Source organism: Anomalospiza imberbis, chromosome 7 (genome assembly GCF_031753505.1).
Source record: "Anomalospiza imberbis isolate Cuckoo-Finch-1a 21T00152 chromosome 7, ASM3175350v1, whole genome shotgun sequence".
NCBI lineage: Eukaryota > Metazoa > Chordata > Aves > Passeriformes > Viduidae > Anomalospiza > Anomalospiza imberbis.
Window position 1 is genome coordinate 8,166,390 of NC_089687.1, and position 17,786 is coordinate 8,184,175.

A 17,786-nucleotide genomic window follows, 5' to 3' on the forward strand; every position below is an offset into this window, starting at 1 on the left:
CTTTTAAACACATATTTCATTCCAGAACACATCTTTTAATTCCAGCAGAATAATGTTTAAAGTCACGCTTATTTAATATTCTGTCCCTTTTAGGCAGAATTAGAGCCCTGAGTACTGCACAGCTCCAAACCTAAAAAAATACTTCTATTTTGCTTGCCATCAGCATGAAGAAACAAATCTGAATGGTATCACCAATGACAAATTTGGCTTTAAGCATGTAGCTGCTCCTGAGAAAAAGGAAATGTGATATCCCATGTATCAGCCATTATCCATCAGTAAGCAACATTCTGCGTGGTAATGGGGCTGATACAGAGCAGTAAAGGGCAGGAAATATGTTTATATGATGTGTTTTACACACTGCATTAATCTGATTGTCCATTATTTCTAAAGCAAACATAGAGGCATAAAAAGTATATTAACCGTTGCACATAAAGCCCTTTGTCACATTAGATGTTTGTCACACCTTGTGAGAGTCACAGCAGCACAGCAGGTTCCCTGCAGAATTTAAAACAGTCAGCAGATCACCAGTACCCACATGGTCACAGCATTTCTGTGATGGAAAAGGGTAACTCTGGAATCTGGCACTGAGATTCTCATTCCTTCTCTGGTGCCACTCAGTACAGACATCAGCCACTGACAGAAATCAGCTTTCATATGCAGGAAAGTTAAAACAGAACCAATGTGGACTTGCAGGGATAAAGAAGCAAATTTTCATGGCTCGCTTTGATTTGATCACTGATGCCGATTTCTCAATCTTACAACAAATGCTGGTCTTTCTCAAGCTGCATTTCTTTGCACTTTAGAAAAGCACATGTCAATGACACAGAGCATGTTAGCAGAGATGTCTAATTAAATCTTTATGCAGGCAGAAGCTACTGTCTGAAAGGTTACTGTCTGTCATAGATTATTTACTGTATGAATGGAGAGGGCTGGATGTCTGGTTTATTGTGTTCAAATGCTTTTAGTAACTTTTGAAATATTTAAAAGAAACTAATCTCAAAATGGGATTGAATCATGTCTTAATGTATCTAGACATTTCTTTCATGGAGTTTTGCAACTCTAGAAAATCTCTTTTTTTTTTCCAACCACAAAATAAGAATTATAAAGTAACTTTAATGGATCAAGGGGATAGCTTTCTTCAAGCTTCATAAATTATGTATTATGGCTGTAACCTTGAAAAATAACCATGTTTATTAACGCTTGGCTGCACTTTTTATTGCTGTTTCTTGTTAGATTCTGTGATCTTAATATTTAAATATCTATTTCAGTAGTTGTAGCTTCTCTCTCTCTAGAGAAGAAATAGTCACTTACATTAAATCACTATTATGTATTTTAATCATCCCTGGAGACAGCACTGAATATCAGAATCTTCCTGAACAGGGAGCCCTCATCATAAACATATGTACAGCACCTAGCACAAGATCCTGGTTTCATTTGGTACTTGCAAGGCTTGTCATAGAGTTGCTATGTCATTCTTTCCTTGTGGATCTTTCCTTGGAACAGATCAGTTCCAAGGGACTTGGTTTTGCCTTGCCAGCTCCCAGCATGTCTCATAGGGTATCTTTGTGCATTTGCTTCTTTTTAGTTTTTGCTGCTGTAGATCTGGAGCTCAGGGCACAGTTCAGAAATACATGGATTAATAAAAAGGCCAACCTTTTTGCCTTTATGACTTTTTGTAGGCCTTGTAACCACTGAGTGTCACCTCTGGGATGTCATCTCTTTTTTTATAAAGTTTGTCTTGAATTTGAAAACTAAGAATATGTATATCCAGGCCAAGCATAATAACCCTAATATAGAAAAATCCACATAAAGTATGTCCAAGCTGTGAGGGTTGAAGCTTTAATCTTCAGTAGCCTGAGCCATGATTTTACATTTTGCACTAGGAAACACCCTCAGATAAGCTTTTCACTTAAGGTTTTTAGATTTTAACCTATGTCTGAAGAAGAGTCTGCTGCAGCTTCCAGCTAGAGTTGCTTTAACCTGCATTGTTTCCTGACTTCTATTGTTTGTTGACATGGGAGCAGCTGAAAGAAAAATTGTGCTGAAAACCAAGATTATTTTAATGACTTTGAAAGGCTTATAGATGGGAGGGAAAGGATAAGTGAAGTTCATGCCCGTCAAAATGTGAGGTTTGTGGTTTAAAGATATTTTGTTGCATATTAAAGTTGAAAAAGCTGTAATCAGTAATGACATGTGCAGGCAATCCTGCTAGGCAAAGAAGAAAGTTAAGGTGAAAGTTAATGTTTTCCATCTTTCAACAGGCTAAAAGTGAACAAATCAGTGTGAGACACCTGACATCGGGGAACTGGGAAGTTATCAAAATCCTGGCATATGATGAAAATACTCAAAAGACGTAAGCACTATTCCCTTTTTAAATAAAAATATTCAATTTATTAAAATTGAATCCATTTAACTCAAAATTAAACAACATTTCTTTCATTTTGGAGCATTACCATAACTTTGACACACTTGAGTATGTACAGTGCAGTTTGAAGACAATTCATCTGCCATTCTTTTCCTAAATGCTTTTTTTATGCAGAGGGAAAGAATCACAATGTGATATCACTTGACTCTGTATTTTTCAGAATAAAAGGAATCAGCACACAGTGCAGCAGTAATAACATTTTGGTAACTTCTTTCCTAGAATCCAGATAAGAAGTCATAACAAATTTCTAGTGCTTGATAAAACTTCATACCTTTGCTTCATGAGGTCTTAGAGTTTTGGGGATCTGATCCAACTTCATAAATTCAAATTATTTGTAGAGGTTATCAGAGCTCCTGATTCTCACCCACAGACAACTCTTTCCACAGCCCATCTTAGTGATAGAGTGGAAGGAAATACCATGCATATTTGGTGCTTTTGGGGAGGAGTTTAGAACTAACACAAAATGTCTAAATGCTTCACTTGACTTCAGTGGATCTTGCTTAATTTTCACTTTTATCTGTCCATGGCAAAAAATACACAAGCGTATCTAACTCTCATTTGCTTTAAAATAAATGATATTTCAACAAGAACTTTTTTGAGGCTGCAATAAGTCCTATCTTTTCCACTGGTACTGGAGAAAACCCTTTTTCTATGGGTTTGAAAATATATCCATAGAGAATTTCCTGGTATTTCTGCAAGGTCAAAGGTAAAAATGAGGTCTGGATGCAGTCAGGCTGCAGAGAGGTGACAGATGTCCCATGAGCTGTCTCAGCCACTTGAGGGGATTGCCTTGGCCTCCTTCTGCCCATTAAGCAGAAACTTTGTGGGGATCTCATCAGGGAAACACCAAGGGCTTCTCTTGGTGTTCTTGAGAAGTCTCTTTCTACCCATGCAAAGTAGATAGAAGAAAAAGTTGGTTTACAGCTCAAAAAGGCCCTCAGATGTCATAAGACTTATTGTAATATATGACATAATTTCATTGTGGCCTTTATCTGCTACTTGGGTTTGGATTGCAAACTCTTGGAGTGAAGCAGAAACTTTCTCTTCTGTATTTTTAATATGCAGAGAGGTGGCCTGGTTGCTACTGGAGCTCCTGGGCATCACTGAAATTAAAACCATGAGATCCTGTTTTCATCACGGTTTTAACAGGAAATTGTATAGCTTCTGAAATAACCAATCTTTGTATTGGATCTAAGTTTAATCTTGGAACTTGGGTTTATATACAAGTATTTGATCTTCGTGGATATTTGTGAACTTTTAATTTTTAAAATGTTACTTATGGTGTCTCTCACTTCTCTGAACACTACCTAAATCTGAGTTTTAACTTTTTTCCTCTTTTGGACACAGTTATTTCTTAAGCACTGAAGAGTCACCAAGAGGAAGACAGCTGCACAGGTAAGAGCTACATGGGTCTGTGTTAATCAGCTTCTTCATCCCAAGCCATAAGTGCTATGGTGCTTGGGTAATCATTTACATTGTATAAAAATCAGTATGTGTGAGCTGTAACAAAGAAACTGCCACAGCTTTTCAAAATCAAAATTGCCATTTTCTGAAAAATGGAAAAGTTTCTAACAAAAAATGTTTTTACCACTTACATATTCACTAGTCCTTTATAAGCATCTAAAAATTTAAACCTAAATGCAAGCATTTTACATGTCTGTGTTTTACTAAATAAAGATATTTTTAGGGTTTAATCATGTAACTTAAAGTGTGAGGGCAAATCACCTTATTTTCAGTGCTTAAATCTAAGGTTAGTGAGGTTTTCATTGTTTCCTATTAATGCTGGTGTTACCTCCCCAGCACTTTGAGTTATTGCAGTGCCAGTGGTGCTTTGGGCAGCTTTTGGATCCTGTCCACATAGCCAAGTTTACTTTGTTGTATTTTATTCCAATGTGAAATGTTTCTGATCATGTTCTTCCCCCAGTGTATCAACAGTGGGGTCATTGAACCGTCAGTGTCTCTCGTGTAACTTCTTCAAGGACCAGTGCACGTACTTCAGTGCAAAGTTCAGCCCCATGAACAGGCATTTTCTCCTGCACTGTAAAGGTAAGGCAAATGCACAGGGTGCAATGCTGCTTGCTTCTGAATTAATGTGTTCCTTGAGAAGGGTATTAGGCTGGACTCTGACATTCAGGTCAGCAGTGGATTACTCGATGTTCTGTACAGAGCCTATCCTAAGACTGCAAGTAAAGATGTTATGTGAAATTATTAAATTAAGGATGTTCTGCTAAATTATGAGTGATGTCAGAAAGCTGCTTCAATCCTGACCCCTCTGTCCAAGTAAAGGACATCAACTTATATTCACCCTAAATAGAAATCCTTCAGAAAAAAATCAGAATTTTGGTGATGGTACTGTGGTTTGTAACAGTTTATTATTTTATATATTGGGATTGATCTTGTGTGACTATACCTCATTTAAAAATGAGGATCTGTGTTCTCTAGCAGTGTTTGTCCACATGTATCTGCAGTGTATCTATACACCCCCATAATTATGTGTATGGGTGTATACAGCTGTGGTTTAATCCCCAGAGACAGATCCTCTATATCAGTGCAATTGTAGTAAATAACTCAGTCTTTTACTGTTAGCTGCATTCCAGTAGCACTAAATGGCACCAGTTGGCTTCAGAATTTCTGTATAAACAAAAAAATTGAAACCATCCCACACAGAGAAATTTATAACCTACACATAGGAAATAAACACTGATATATAAGTGATAAAAAAGTGTTCACAAAAGCACAAGACAATGCATAATAAAGTACATAGGCAGACCTGTTGTCCTTGAAACTTGCAAAACTTTACAGACACCATCCTTGCAGTATTTTTCATAGCTAGGATCAGAGTGCAAAGAGTAGAGGACAATTCATCTGAAATACATATGAATAGCTCATTTTATATTCATGCTTTTTCTCTATTTCTTTCCCAACTCTACTATTTTTCCCCCCACAAAAATAAAATACCTGCTGACTTGAGCATTGAATGTATCCAAACACGGAAACTATGAATGTATATTGGCTAAAATAAGGGATTTGGTTTTGGTTTTGTTGTTTTGGGTTGTTTTTTTGTGGAAATTCACCTACAGTACATAGCTGATTAGAAGAAGAATGTACAAACTGTATGGTTTATACCTGGTTAAATCTGCAGCAGAAGTGATGGAGCTAATCTTGAGGTCCTTCTCTGAGTAATGAGCTCCTCATGCTTTAGGCAGAGTTTTCCCTTGTGCTTGACGTAATCCCTATGGGGTAAGTCTCAGATTCTTGCAGGAGAGAGGGTTGATAAATTGGGAAGAGTTTTTTGCCTTGAATCAGCAATGTGCTGGGGTCCAAAAGCAGCTTGTTACTATTTTAGCAAAATATATTCAGCCTGTAATTTTTAATGTGCTTCTTTGATATAAAAATGTGGATGCCAGTAGGTGGTTGTGCATATGATTACTCACGAGCTCACGACTTTCAGTGACTTTGGCAGTTCTCTGTTTGAGCTGGGAAGGCTGTAGATCATCCTCCCAGGATTAAACCTATACTCCAGTGAGTTGCAGTAGACTACCCTGAGCTGTAGTTGTTGGGCAGGGATGCTAAACCCCTGTCATTAATTTTTTCTGCCTCTAACATTAATGTAGAGTTAATGCTGGCTGGGAGTTGTTCAGGGTCTTCTCCCGTGTTTCCTCAGAGCTTGGCAGGTACAGCAGCAGCGTGGCCCCCATGGAGTGCCAGGGCCCTGGGCTGGGCTGGGCATTTGGTCGTGTCAACACTGATGGCAAGGTCACCGTAGAACTGGCATCAAAACTCTTCTGCTTGTGAGAGTATGAGCAAACTGCTTCCAGGAGACAAATGGCAACGTCTGCTGTGTGCATACACGCTCGTTGTCCCACAGCAAAACGCCTTCACCCAATTGTTACAAAAGCAATTTGCCCAACAAGACCCGTGGGGGTCTCTGGACTGGTTCTGTCTGTATACGTTGCAATTCTTCAACCTCCTGTCTACCCACAAGCACCTATATTAGGATAGTTTTTCCTTCTCAGTTTCCCTCAGCCAGGAGATCTCTCTTATTTTCCCAGCTGTATCCATCTCCAGAGACTCTCCTGAGTGAGGAGTTATTTCTTGCCTGGTAGATGGAGGACTAGCTCCTCAGCCTCTCAGTTTTGGCAAGCACATCCTTTGCACTTGCTTTCCACACTGCTTGGGGATTTTTCCTTTAGCACTTCACAAACACTAGCAAGATATTTTTCTCTCCACTCAAATAAGATAGTTTAGAAAGGGAATAATTGTTTCTCCCTTTTTATACAGCAGGAAATAAGCTGTGGGTTTGAAGAGGTCAGTGGGAAATCCAAGTGTTGTGCTTTGTTCTGATGCACTGTAACACAATGCCTCTGACACAAATTTGTCTTTTTTTAAACTCTGATCAGCGTTTTAATCTACTGCAATCTCCCTTTTTTCAAAATGTTATCATCCTTCCATATTTTAGTATGACAAATGAGATAGGCTGGAAAATGCTGGTACTTTCCTGCTCAGAAATGGTCTTTCTTAAATAAGAATTGAAAGCAAAATGACAAACTCAGAGGTAAAAAGAGCTGGAAATAAAAACAAACCAAAGCAAAAGAGACACCTTATGAAATTATCTTCTTAGAGAGCTAAGGCAGAAAGCTGTGATTTGTCAACAATCTACCTGTAAGATTTTTGTCAATTGTCCCCCTTGAGGGAGAGAATGAAACTGATAAAAATCTTCAGTGAAGGCTGTGAATGTCATCAGGCTATTTATTTCAGGTATTTACATTTCCCTAGGCTCGTGCCGTAATTAATTGAGAGAGACAACCTCTCAAAACACATAAATTAAGCTCTGTCTTTTCACTCTCAAAGGGAATTGGTTTTTTTCTCAAAAAGAGAGTTGTAACTCCTAATTTCAAAGGTTCTATGCCTTCATCTGCCATGGGGTCCTCAGGGACTTCAGCTTTTCTGCATTGTTCTTCCTCACCCAATAGTGGTTGAATGCTTGTAATTTCAACACTGAGGTAAAACAGAGCTTCTCATGTGTAAATTCCATGTTGGGGGTGGGGACACAAGATTTTCTTTTCAGGTTTACACTGGTGGGGATCTTCAGAGCAGGGACAGCAGATTCAGCCACTTCTGAGTATGCTGAATGCTTGGTCATGCCAGTTTCACATGCCACCTTGTGCATTTGCACAGTAGCTGTTGGCATGAAGAATTATTCCTGATTTTTAGTTTCTCAGGGGTCCAGTGAAAATAAAGTATGTGAAATAGGATTAGGCTACATCACACCTAGATTTAAATGTGATGCTGTTGGTTTTGCAGAGTTGGCATAGCAAGGGAGCTTCTTAAACAGATAATTATGTGAAATATATTTTTTCAACACATCTATATTTTTTCCATAGAGAAATTAAGTGGATATTATCATTAGTTCATTTCTCAGTCCCCTAAAGTTTCTGAATGTCAAACTGCTGTATTTTAAACAGTACCATTAAATGCATCCCTGATTTTTTTTATTCATCACTTAAAACTAAAACATGGAGATTATTAAAAAAAAAGAAAAGGAATGCTCCTTCTGGGTGCAGGATCCGGGCTGCTGAACAGGCAGAAGGCAGTGGCTGTTTCACACTTTGTTGGTCCTTTGTTGGTCCAGCAACATTGTCATTTCCAAGAGGTACCAGTGGAGTTCCTGCTGTGCTTGAAGGGAATTGTGCTTCCAGGATCCTGTCTTGTGTGATTACGGGTGCTCCCATTCTTTGTCACTGAACTACAGAGTACAAACTACCTCACCCTTCCTCTGTTTTTCTTCTTTCCTCAAAACAGGACCAGGTGTTCCAGTTGTAAGTGTGCACAGGACAAGTAATACTGCAAGTGAGTATACCTTATGAAAGCAGTAAGTTTTCTTATCATCCCTAATTTCATTGGGGAGTGTGGGAGAGGGGAAAGTAAGCACATGAAAATGTCATGCAAGTACATGAAAACTAATTCATATAAAGTGCTATTAATTACCTTTTAGCAACATCCACATCAGCAAATGGTAAGGAAAGCAGTTAATCCTAAAACCTTTCCAGATTTTTAGATATCTTTTGGAGTAAATGCATGTGACTCATCTTCTGTTTACACTTGAGTAAATTAGATGGCAGGTTGATCTTCATCCTTTTCACTTCCTGTGTAGATCATGCTGCCAAAACACCTTCTGTGTTTTCAGAGAAGTTTTTAAAGTTACGATCCAATTATGTTGAAGTCAGGTACAGTCCTTGAATGATTGATCATAAGAACTGACCTACATATGGTGATCTATCCTTCTCTTCTATTTCTCAAACCAGAGCAACTCCACTGACATTTTTAATGAAGACAAATCCAATAATAAAGGCTTTTTAGGAGGGTATTCTATACCTCTATTTGTCGAGTTTTACTCATTATTTTCTTGTATATTGATGCCAGTATTTACTGTTACTGTTTCCTGGCTGCTGAGGTGCTTTTTAGTGGAAGACTGTCCTTCAGCAGCTGAATTTTCCTGGTGATGCAGCAGAGGTAACAACTCTGCCAACTCCAGCTCCACTGTGACTCCACTAGCATGGAGGTGTGGAGTAAAGGAATGGGGGACAACTTTTCATTCAAAAGCACTAAACCAACTCTTACATATCCTCATTTCATTAATGGGATTATCCCCAGAATTTTTCTCATAATCCAGAAATCCTGAACTGTACCTGTCTGCATCCCCTTTGTGCTGGGCCAGTCACTGTTCAGTGGAGCTAACCTTGAATGTTGAAGTACCATCCTGATAAACAGTGCCATGATATGAAGAGTTAATTAATATCTGAACTTTAATTTTCTTTTTTTGTTTTTCATTTTTAATGGCATTATTTGTGTTTGCAAAGCCCAGTTCCACAGCACACCCAGGACAGGCAGGTTTTTATCCAGCTCAGTAAAGGGTAGCTATTGCTCAAATAAATGTGTTTTAGACTTCTGTGGAGCTCCTCAATTCTGTGAAGGCAGGCTCTTTATTACCTGCATCTAAAGTACTATGGAGTGTGAATTACTGAAATAGAGATTTATGTGCAGCACCTTAGAGTAAAATAAAGCAAGTCAGGATAGAGGGACGTTGTTTGTTGTAACAACAAAAAGCCAAATAATAAGAGAGATAATTTACCATTAGTGTTTCAGTGCAAGATTAGATTATCCTTTTCAATTCATAAAGGAATGATTAAGGATTATTTCAATTATTCCATCCTCAGACTATAATTATACCATTTTGGTTGACTGCCCAGAAGCAGCATTCTCCTCAGATTATCTCTTTTGGCCCTAACTGAAGAGTTTATTATTTAATTTAAAAAATCTAAATTTTGGGAACAAGATGGGTAATTTGAGTTTAAAAAAAAAAAAAAAAGAACAAATTAGCCATTCTTTCATGTGTAAAAGGGTTGCTTCAAATTACTCTGCAGCTTTAAACCAAGCTGATGGTCTTGCTCTTGGCTGAAGTGCAGAAGACAAATAAGGACATGCAGAGACCACATTTCGCTGTGCTGGCTAAATATTGCCTCAGAATAGGTAATATTGTGGAAAAGGATGCCTGCATGAGGCCTGGGATATTGCCCAGCAGAGCAGCCTTGTGCTGCTACGGCTGCTCTTAGGATTTGTCAGAGATGCTGATGTTCATGTTGGTCATCAGAAATTTCCTTGGTATGCTTAATGAAAACAAAGCCCTTCAAAGCCAAAATATTGAAATGGCTGTGTATCTTTTTGAATTGAAAAGTAGTTGCATTATAAAGAAAGTATTTACAGAAGGAATTAATTTACAAGTTTAATTGCAAAATTAATTTGCAAAATCATTGCACATTTGTCCTTTTTGTTAAATTTTTTTTGAATCTTGATGTATCTCTGCTGTGATGATTCTCCATGCCTTTTCAACATGGTTTTTCTTCCTCTTTTCTAGAGTTTTATATTTTGGAAAATAACCCTGTGTTGAAGGAAGTTGTTTTTAAGAAAAAGAATTACAAGACTGAAATCAAAATGCTTCACATTGAGGATTACGGTAAATCTGGCAAAATGTTATTTTAGCAAGCCAAAAGCTTTCTTTCAATGTTACTGTTTTTTATCTGTGTAACTACCAGCCTTTAATGATTTGCTCTTTTCTTAAAAGAATTCCCTTTACAGTTATCACTGCCAAAAGATTTCACGGATCGAAACCAGTATGCCCTTCTATTAATAATGTAAGTATCCGTTTGGAATCCCTCAAAATAATAAAAAAGTGCTTCACAGAAAAGATTTAAATCTGAAATTAGGGGGTGTTTTTGTTTGGTTATTTTACCTTTTGTAGGAAAAAATATCTCATGGATTTGAGTTGAGAAATCAAAAGGCTTGTTCTTGGAAAGATTCTGTGACAGGTGCTGTCTGGTAGAGATGCCTGGGTTTTTTTGTGCTAGTCAAACCTGACTGTGCTTTGCTGTACTTTCATGTTTGGGAGGCACTGACGTTTCTGATGGTGTAGCTTTGAGTAGTCCTATGGTGTTTCCTGGGCTCTTACTGATGCGGCCCAAAGAGCATCTCACTCAGAGTATGTGCTCCTTTTTATCCCTGAGAGAAATGAGTAGAGCTTCCAGGAGGGGCTCAGTTGAGATGTATAAAGCAAAACTGCTTTTAGGAACGCCAGGATGAAATAAAAGTTACTTTTGATCATCAGTGGCTGAAGGCATGATAGGCATATCCAAAGTCTGTGAATTTTTGTTGAAATGCTCCATGGGAGGAGGATGGTATTCCCTAGAAACCTGTGCTGTTCCTTTAAAAGGAGATGGGGTGTGTGTTTCTTTCAGGGAGAGTCAGCCTTTAAGTTGTGTGTCTGCACACGTGTAGCAGAGGAAAAGAACAGACATGAGAGTGCTTCAAGCCTACCTGGGAAAAGTGGTGATGGCCAGCTCAGGGCATCACTCCTGTCTCCATTCAAACTCAGCATGGGTGGAGAGAGTTTTACTAGACCTACAGAGCTTCTTCCAGTCCCAGCTGGAAAGAATTGATGTGAATTTCAGTAAGAGACATGTAGGAGTGTGCTGCTAAATTGATGAAAATGCCACGTTACTGAGCTGTGTCACCTGGAGCAGATCTGCCCTCAGTGACAGCACAGATCCTCATTGTTTGATGTGAGCTGTTTACAGACCTGAGCTGCTGAATGATCCCCAGTTCCTCTGCTCAGATCAGATAATAGGACAGAAAGGCACAAACCTGCTTATTTCTAAGCCCACTTTGTGTTTTAAAACTCAGAATATTCAGTTATAATTATCTGTAGTTGTGGAAGCGCTCTGCTTTAATTGGCACGCAAACATATTTTTCTTCTCTTGTGGAGAAACAAGACACATGGATTTCATTTCATCTTTGCAGAATTTCCTGGCATGATCATGGGGGCATGATTATATTTTAAGCAGCTCTTATACAAGTGCCAAAGGCAAACTGACTCTGTGAGTTGACCCAGCAAGCACTGCAGGGACTTGCAAACTCTTGTGCTTATTCCTGTTTCTGAAAGCAGGGAAACACAAAGGTGTCAGCAGTGCAACGCTTCCCTTTTCAAGTATCCTAGTAAATACGTAATCTGTCATATACAGCTGTGGGGAAAGATGGGGTTATAAACTCATGCAGAACCTAGAGAAGACAGAAGGGAAAGATCAGAAACCTGAGAAGTCCAAGGCCAGAAATCACAGGAAGAGAAAAAAAAAAAAAAGCAGCTAAAGAAAATACTATTTTGAATTGTTTTTCAATATCAAGAGTTTTAAGAAGTGAGAACATTATTGAGTCAGGGTCTGAATTTAAACTTACCAAAGTTGTTGGTACCCAGTGAGCAAATAATGTGGCCAAGTCATGGTGTGTGGTTATGTTTTAGAATTGTTGTGGGTTTTTTTATGATAGGCATGTGGGATAAAAAGGAAAGTCATCAACTTATGAATACAAATTGTTGTATCTACATTTATAGTATGAGGACATTGGTTCTTTTAGGTCAGATTCTTTGCAATACTGAATTCTCAGTGTTAGCTTTAGCAGGGGTTATTTTTTAGAAAACCCTATACACTAGTGAAAGTATGAAACTGAAAATTTTAAATCTGTCCTGGCTCATGTACTGTAGCATGTTTTGTGTCCTCCTTTTCCCTAGAAGAAAAAGAAGTTACATTAAGCTGTATTTCTTCAGCAGCTTTTTACAGACTTAAAGCTAAGGTTGCCAGCAATCCTTTTTTCTATTAAAGAGGTCCCCAAATGAAATATAAAACTGCAAACTGTCACTGAAGTTATGGGAGGTTCCCTTGTGGGATGATTATTTGAGCCTAATAAATTCTGCCTAGCTCTTGAGAAAGAACTGTTGGATATCTGTGGGTGTATAGGGGGTAATTTCTTGACCCACATAGCTCCAAATTGACATCCTAAGGTTTATTTCATGATCAGAAGTACTACTTTCCAAAAAAAAAAAAAGGGAAAAGTATTCAGGTCCAAGGAGAACATGTAGTTTTTATAGGGAACATTGATTAGTTGTATAGATGATATCATTTCCCAGATACTTGACTTTTCTGAGTCCCAGAGTGGTACTGCTGGGACTGATGGAGAAACACCCTGTTCCTACTGCCAGCAGTGTTAGATGAGAATTGGGTGTTGATAACAAGTGCTGTCTTTTGCACTGCTCAGCTGCCCCTGCTTTCTTTCTTCCATTCTCAGCCATTATATGATTATCATTACATTCCAGCTATTGAGAGGAAGAACCTTTGAAAATGAGTGCTTATCAATGTCCTTGGTAAGAATGTTGGTTTAATTGTATATCCATTTTTTTTGGAAAGGAGATTCCATAAAGCATCTTGATCCAGGAAACATGCACTTAGAAATATAAATCCAGAACATACAAGAACAGAAAACTGGAGGATTAGCAGAGAAGTGGGGTTTGCTTTCCCATCTCACTAGCACTGCACTTTGAAAAGTGAAAAGAGAAAAGAGGAGGAAGGAGGGAAGGCAGGTGATGGGTGAATTTATTATAGGGGTGATGTTTGGTGTTATTTGGGGTTTTTTCACATCACTGAAAGCTAGTAGCCATTTCAAAGGTGCATGACTATGAAAAGGCTTCTGTATTCATGCAGGGATGTCTGCAGGTAAATTTGAAATTCCAGCACATGGCCTCCAGATGCCCAAGTGTTAAGGCTGAATCCTGGAAAGAAGCTTGTACCAGAGGAATCGGGTCCTGGTGTGAAACCTGGGTGTGAACTGAGTACAGTTCCATGTAGACATCCTTAAGCTCAGCTTAAGGACCAGGACTTGATTATGCTGTAACCATCAGCATAAAGATTACATGAACATTCATCCATTAGCAACTGCAAAGCAAGCTGCAATACTCAAATAGTAGGTCATTGTATTGCTTTGTTAAAATTTATGTCCATCTGGATGGCTGGGCTGTCTAACAGATCTCGTGTAGAAACCAGTTATGTTGGCTGGCACTCTTTTTCTTTCCAGAACTGTGATGAGTAGCCCATAAAATGTTAAATAGATTAAAACACTTTCCTTTCTTCCATTTGTTCTCCTAAACCACTGATAACGTTTCACACTCAGTTTCCTTCTGATGTAATACACACAGTGTAGCTATACATTAGAGAGCTTCACGGTAATTGCCTGAAAAAGTGATTACCATCTCTTTTCTATATAATTAAGATCAAAGTTTAAATTTCAAATCCTTGATTTCCTCATTATGGTTCACCTTATTCATTAAAAAAGTTGGAAGATACTCTTCTTGGTAACACACAGGAAATGATTAAGTAAAGACTCTGCCATTTAATCTGGGTAATAAAATCAGAGCTAATAATCATTCTTTATTTTGCTTTGATCATGATTAACCTCATTCCTTCAAAAGTGTAGACAATGTATCTTAAATATCAGTATCTATTATTTAATGCTATTTAAAGTTGTCCAATATATAAGTTGATATTGTAAAACTGAATCAGTGGAAAGGTTATCCTGGTATTTGAGGGGGAAAAAACCCAACTATTCTTCAAAGTAGCCATGAATTTCCTCCAAGAGGTTTCTGTTTGTTTATTTGTTTACTTGTTTTCTTATATTTTGGTCATAGGCAGGAGTTGGTTTACCTGGTTTTGAACGGATGAACATTTTAGGCCTTGTACAAACAGTCAAACCTGTTTATGTCCCCAGTGAATGCACTCTCAGGACTGATAGCAAGATGAGGCAGTAGGGTTGGAAAGTGAATCTCTTGTGCAGTTTTGAGAACAAGCCATTAAAAGACTATAAGAAATATAGACATGCATAATGCAAATACTGGGAAGTATATGACTGCTGTCTCTCTGTGGAGGACAGACGCACACCTCAGATACTCAATATCATTTTATAGTGGCATCTGAAGAGTAAAGAGACCTTTTGGTGCTAATAGGAGTTCTGAAATGTACCTCAATGGAAATAATTTTAAATGCTTATCACAGACTATTTATATGGCCATTCTTGAAATAAACTAGCCACTGGAAAATTGCTTCCTAAAGCAATACATCAAACAACCCATCTGGGTTGTCCAGCAGGGCTGGACCATGTGTAGTGTTCAAGCTCTGATCCTAAAAGTAGCCCAGCTATGACCTCCAAAAGGAGCTTAAGAAACCAACACTGTAAATCCTCACCCACTGAGAATTGCTGAGATTCTGTTTGTTGCTCCTTTTTTATTGGAGGAATTCACTAAGGGTGTCACCTTTGATTTAAAACACTTTTTTGTTTTAAGCACTTTCTGGCTTAGAGAAGTGTTTATAACTGCAATGGTTCTTCTCCTATTCCTAAGTGTCTAGAAATATAACATATCTATATCCACCAGATGTATGTATAACCTAGATACAGAACATATATAAATCAAATGTGATCACTGTGTTAGTTTTGTTCTCATATTTAAAGGGAGGAAAGCAGGCTGACTCACAATATTTTCACTGTGGAATGTGTTACTCTGTTGGAAAGTTACCTAGTCAAACATGGCTATTTCTGCTGTATTATTGTGGAAAGTTGGAAGAACTTACAAATAATTGTAACTGGTCTGAGGTTCCTGTTATTGGAAGTAATGATAAATACTTTGTGCAAACATCTGTGTCAATGTGTAGTGCTTCTGAAAACCTTGCTCTGTGCAACGAGCAGAAATGGGAGGTATTGTTCTGCTCCTTATTGCAAATAATAATGATTATATACTTCCTGAATTGTGTGTTTTCTGCCGAGCTCACTTGACAGTATTTCCAGACACATTGCTTCACAATGTTAGTAATTAGTGTAATCACAAGTGAATTAGTTAAGCACAGCAAAAAATGCCCTTCTTTTCTTTTCATAAAGCCAAGTATAAACCTGATGTGCAAGATGATGGTAAATCAAGCATAAAACATTGTGGCTGAGTAATCCTGATTTCAGTACTTGATATAGCAACTGAATAAATAGGTCTGACTGAATTTGAGAACACACACGTTCATCATATGCTTGCTAATTAACTGAGTGATTACCTGGAAGATGGTCTGTGTTGTCCACAGCCAAAGCCAGATACTGAATCAGCATGTTATTGTATTTATAAGACAGTACTTATTGGAGGATATTTTATCTCTCTTTCCTCCCCAGGGTTTACATAAGTCTATTTGGCAAAATAATAATTTCTGTCTTCATCTTTCTTTCACCTTAGACAGCATATTCCCACAGACCATCCAATTTAATTTCCATACAGCCAGCACAGACACTTCTACATTTTAATTTGCATTCCACTGGCAGATGCAGCCTGCATAGAACTATTCTGCATTTTCTACAACTTCATGGTAGCCCGTTCTTTTATTCCGTGTTTATCTTAGGGGAAAATAATGACAAACTTCCCTTTTAAAACTGACATTTTATTTTCTTTGTAAGGAAAATAGTGTATTTGGCTTCAATGGAAAGTCTTATTGTTCTTCTAGAAACAGCATTCTCCCATTCAATTTCACCTTTTGTGCTGTAAACCACCTTTTTTTTTTTTGTCATAAAATAGACTTATCACTCCTGCCTGCATCCATTTCTTCCTATGAATTTTGATGGAGAAAATAGAATTTTCTCCAGCGTATGCTTTAGTCTTCTTTGTACTCTATTTCAAAAAATCTATTCAAGGGTACAATAATGCAATTATTTCTGTTTTCTCAGATGACATCCTTCTTAATAGTATTATATATCCTACAAAATGGTAATCAGGGTGCTGAATGAATTTACCTCATTGTGTGTTCAGTGAGACTTTACAAATTCCGCATGAGCCTTCACAGAACTGAGCTAGCCATTAGTGATTACATTTGGGGTTTTTTCCTTCACTTTATTCTAAGCAGCACTACCTGCTTTAATTTTCTGTGTCCTTCAGCAAAGTGTATTCAGGTATTGGCAGCACCGCAACACAATGGTTATAAAGTTAAGGAAATTCTTTTGCTGCAGGGTTTGCAGCCCTAATGGGATGGTATTGATGGAAGTGACAGTAGCTCAGCAGGGTTGCATAACCAACTGAACTCTGCCACGTAGGTTAAATGAAATATCAGAGCTCGGCACAGTGCATCACATTGTCAATAGCCTTCGTTTGTGTCTGGTGTGTTGGTATTTGCAGTGATGAAGCTCCAGGCAGCCAGTTGGTTACAGATAAGTTTCACATTGACTGGGACTCAGTGCTTGTCAACTCTGATAATGTCATCGTAGCTCGATTTGATGGCAGAGGGAGTGGATTTCAAGGCCTCAAGATCCTACAGGAGGTCCATCGATGCTTAGGATCAGTGGAAGTGAAGGACCAAATAGCAGCTGTAGAGTACGTATGTGCAAACTCTTCTTGTCTTTCACCCTGCCTCCACCTGGATGAACGAGCATTTGGACTAAAACTGCCTAAAATGTTTTCTCTGCATTGTTAATGTTTGGTTTCTAATGCAGTTGCAAATTTTGAAACTGTAATCCTTCCATTACAAACAGCAAGTAAGAAATGAAAGAGATGTTTTTGGGTTTTCTTTGAGTTGGTTTTCTTTAATAAAGCTGTCCTGTCACAGCTTCTCTTTGATAAAACTGTCCTGCTCTGTGCAATCCAAATATGCCACCTGAGCTAATTCATATTTGTCTATATTCTGTAGGTAAATTTCTTGCTGTCCAAATTAACATATAAATGATTTGTGTTACAATATTTTCAATCTATACCATAGGATACTGCTCTCATTTACACCACTAGAACTTCATTTGCTTTGTGCAATTACTCCAGAGCTCTGTGGTGGAAATGAGAGCATTTTGGCAAATGCCTGATATTTCTCATTTGCATTATCATTCTTAGACTGATATGATTCTACCAGCTGCAGAAAAGAGTAATTTCTATCTGTGGAGTAGTCATGTATAGCTTTGACAGCACTCCTTACTAAGG

The 17,786-nt window shown here is 38.0% G+C and overlaps 1 protein-coding gene across 7 annotated transcripts in view; it reads left to right on the plus strand.

Moving 5' to 3' along the window:
* The window catches only part of DPP10 (dipeptidyl peptidase like 10), a 444,603-nt gene that overhangs the window by 416,516 nt on the left and 10,301 nt on the right, over positions 1-17,786 (plus strand). For all 7 annotated transcript variants that reach the window (XM_068195261.1, XM_068195263.1, XM_068195259.1 and 4 more), the window contains 7 exons: positions 2,262-2,353; positions 3,773-3,820; positions 4,350-4,471; positions 8,228-8,275; positions 10,341-10,439; positions 10,548-10,617; positions 16,998-17,192. In XM_068195261.1, coding sequence (XP_068051362.1) covers positions 2,262-2,353; positions 3,773-3,820; positions 4,350-4,471; positions 8,228-8,275; positions 10,341-10,439; positions 10,548-10,617; positions 16,998-17,192 — 674 coding nt within the window. The remainder of the gene's footprint in view (positions 1-2,261; positions 2,354-3,772; positions 3,821-4,349; positions 4,472-8,227; positions 8,276-10,340; positions 10,440-10,547; positions 10,618-16,997; positions 17,193-17,786) is intronic.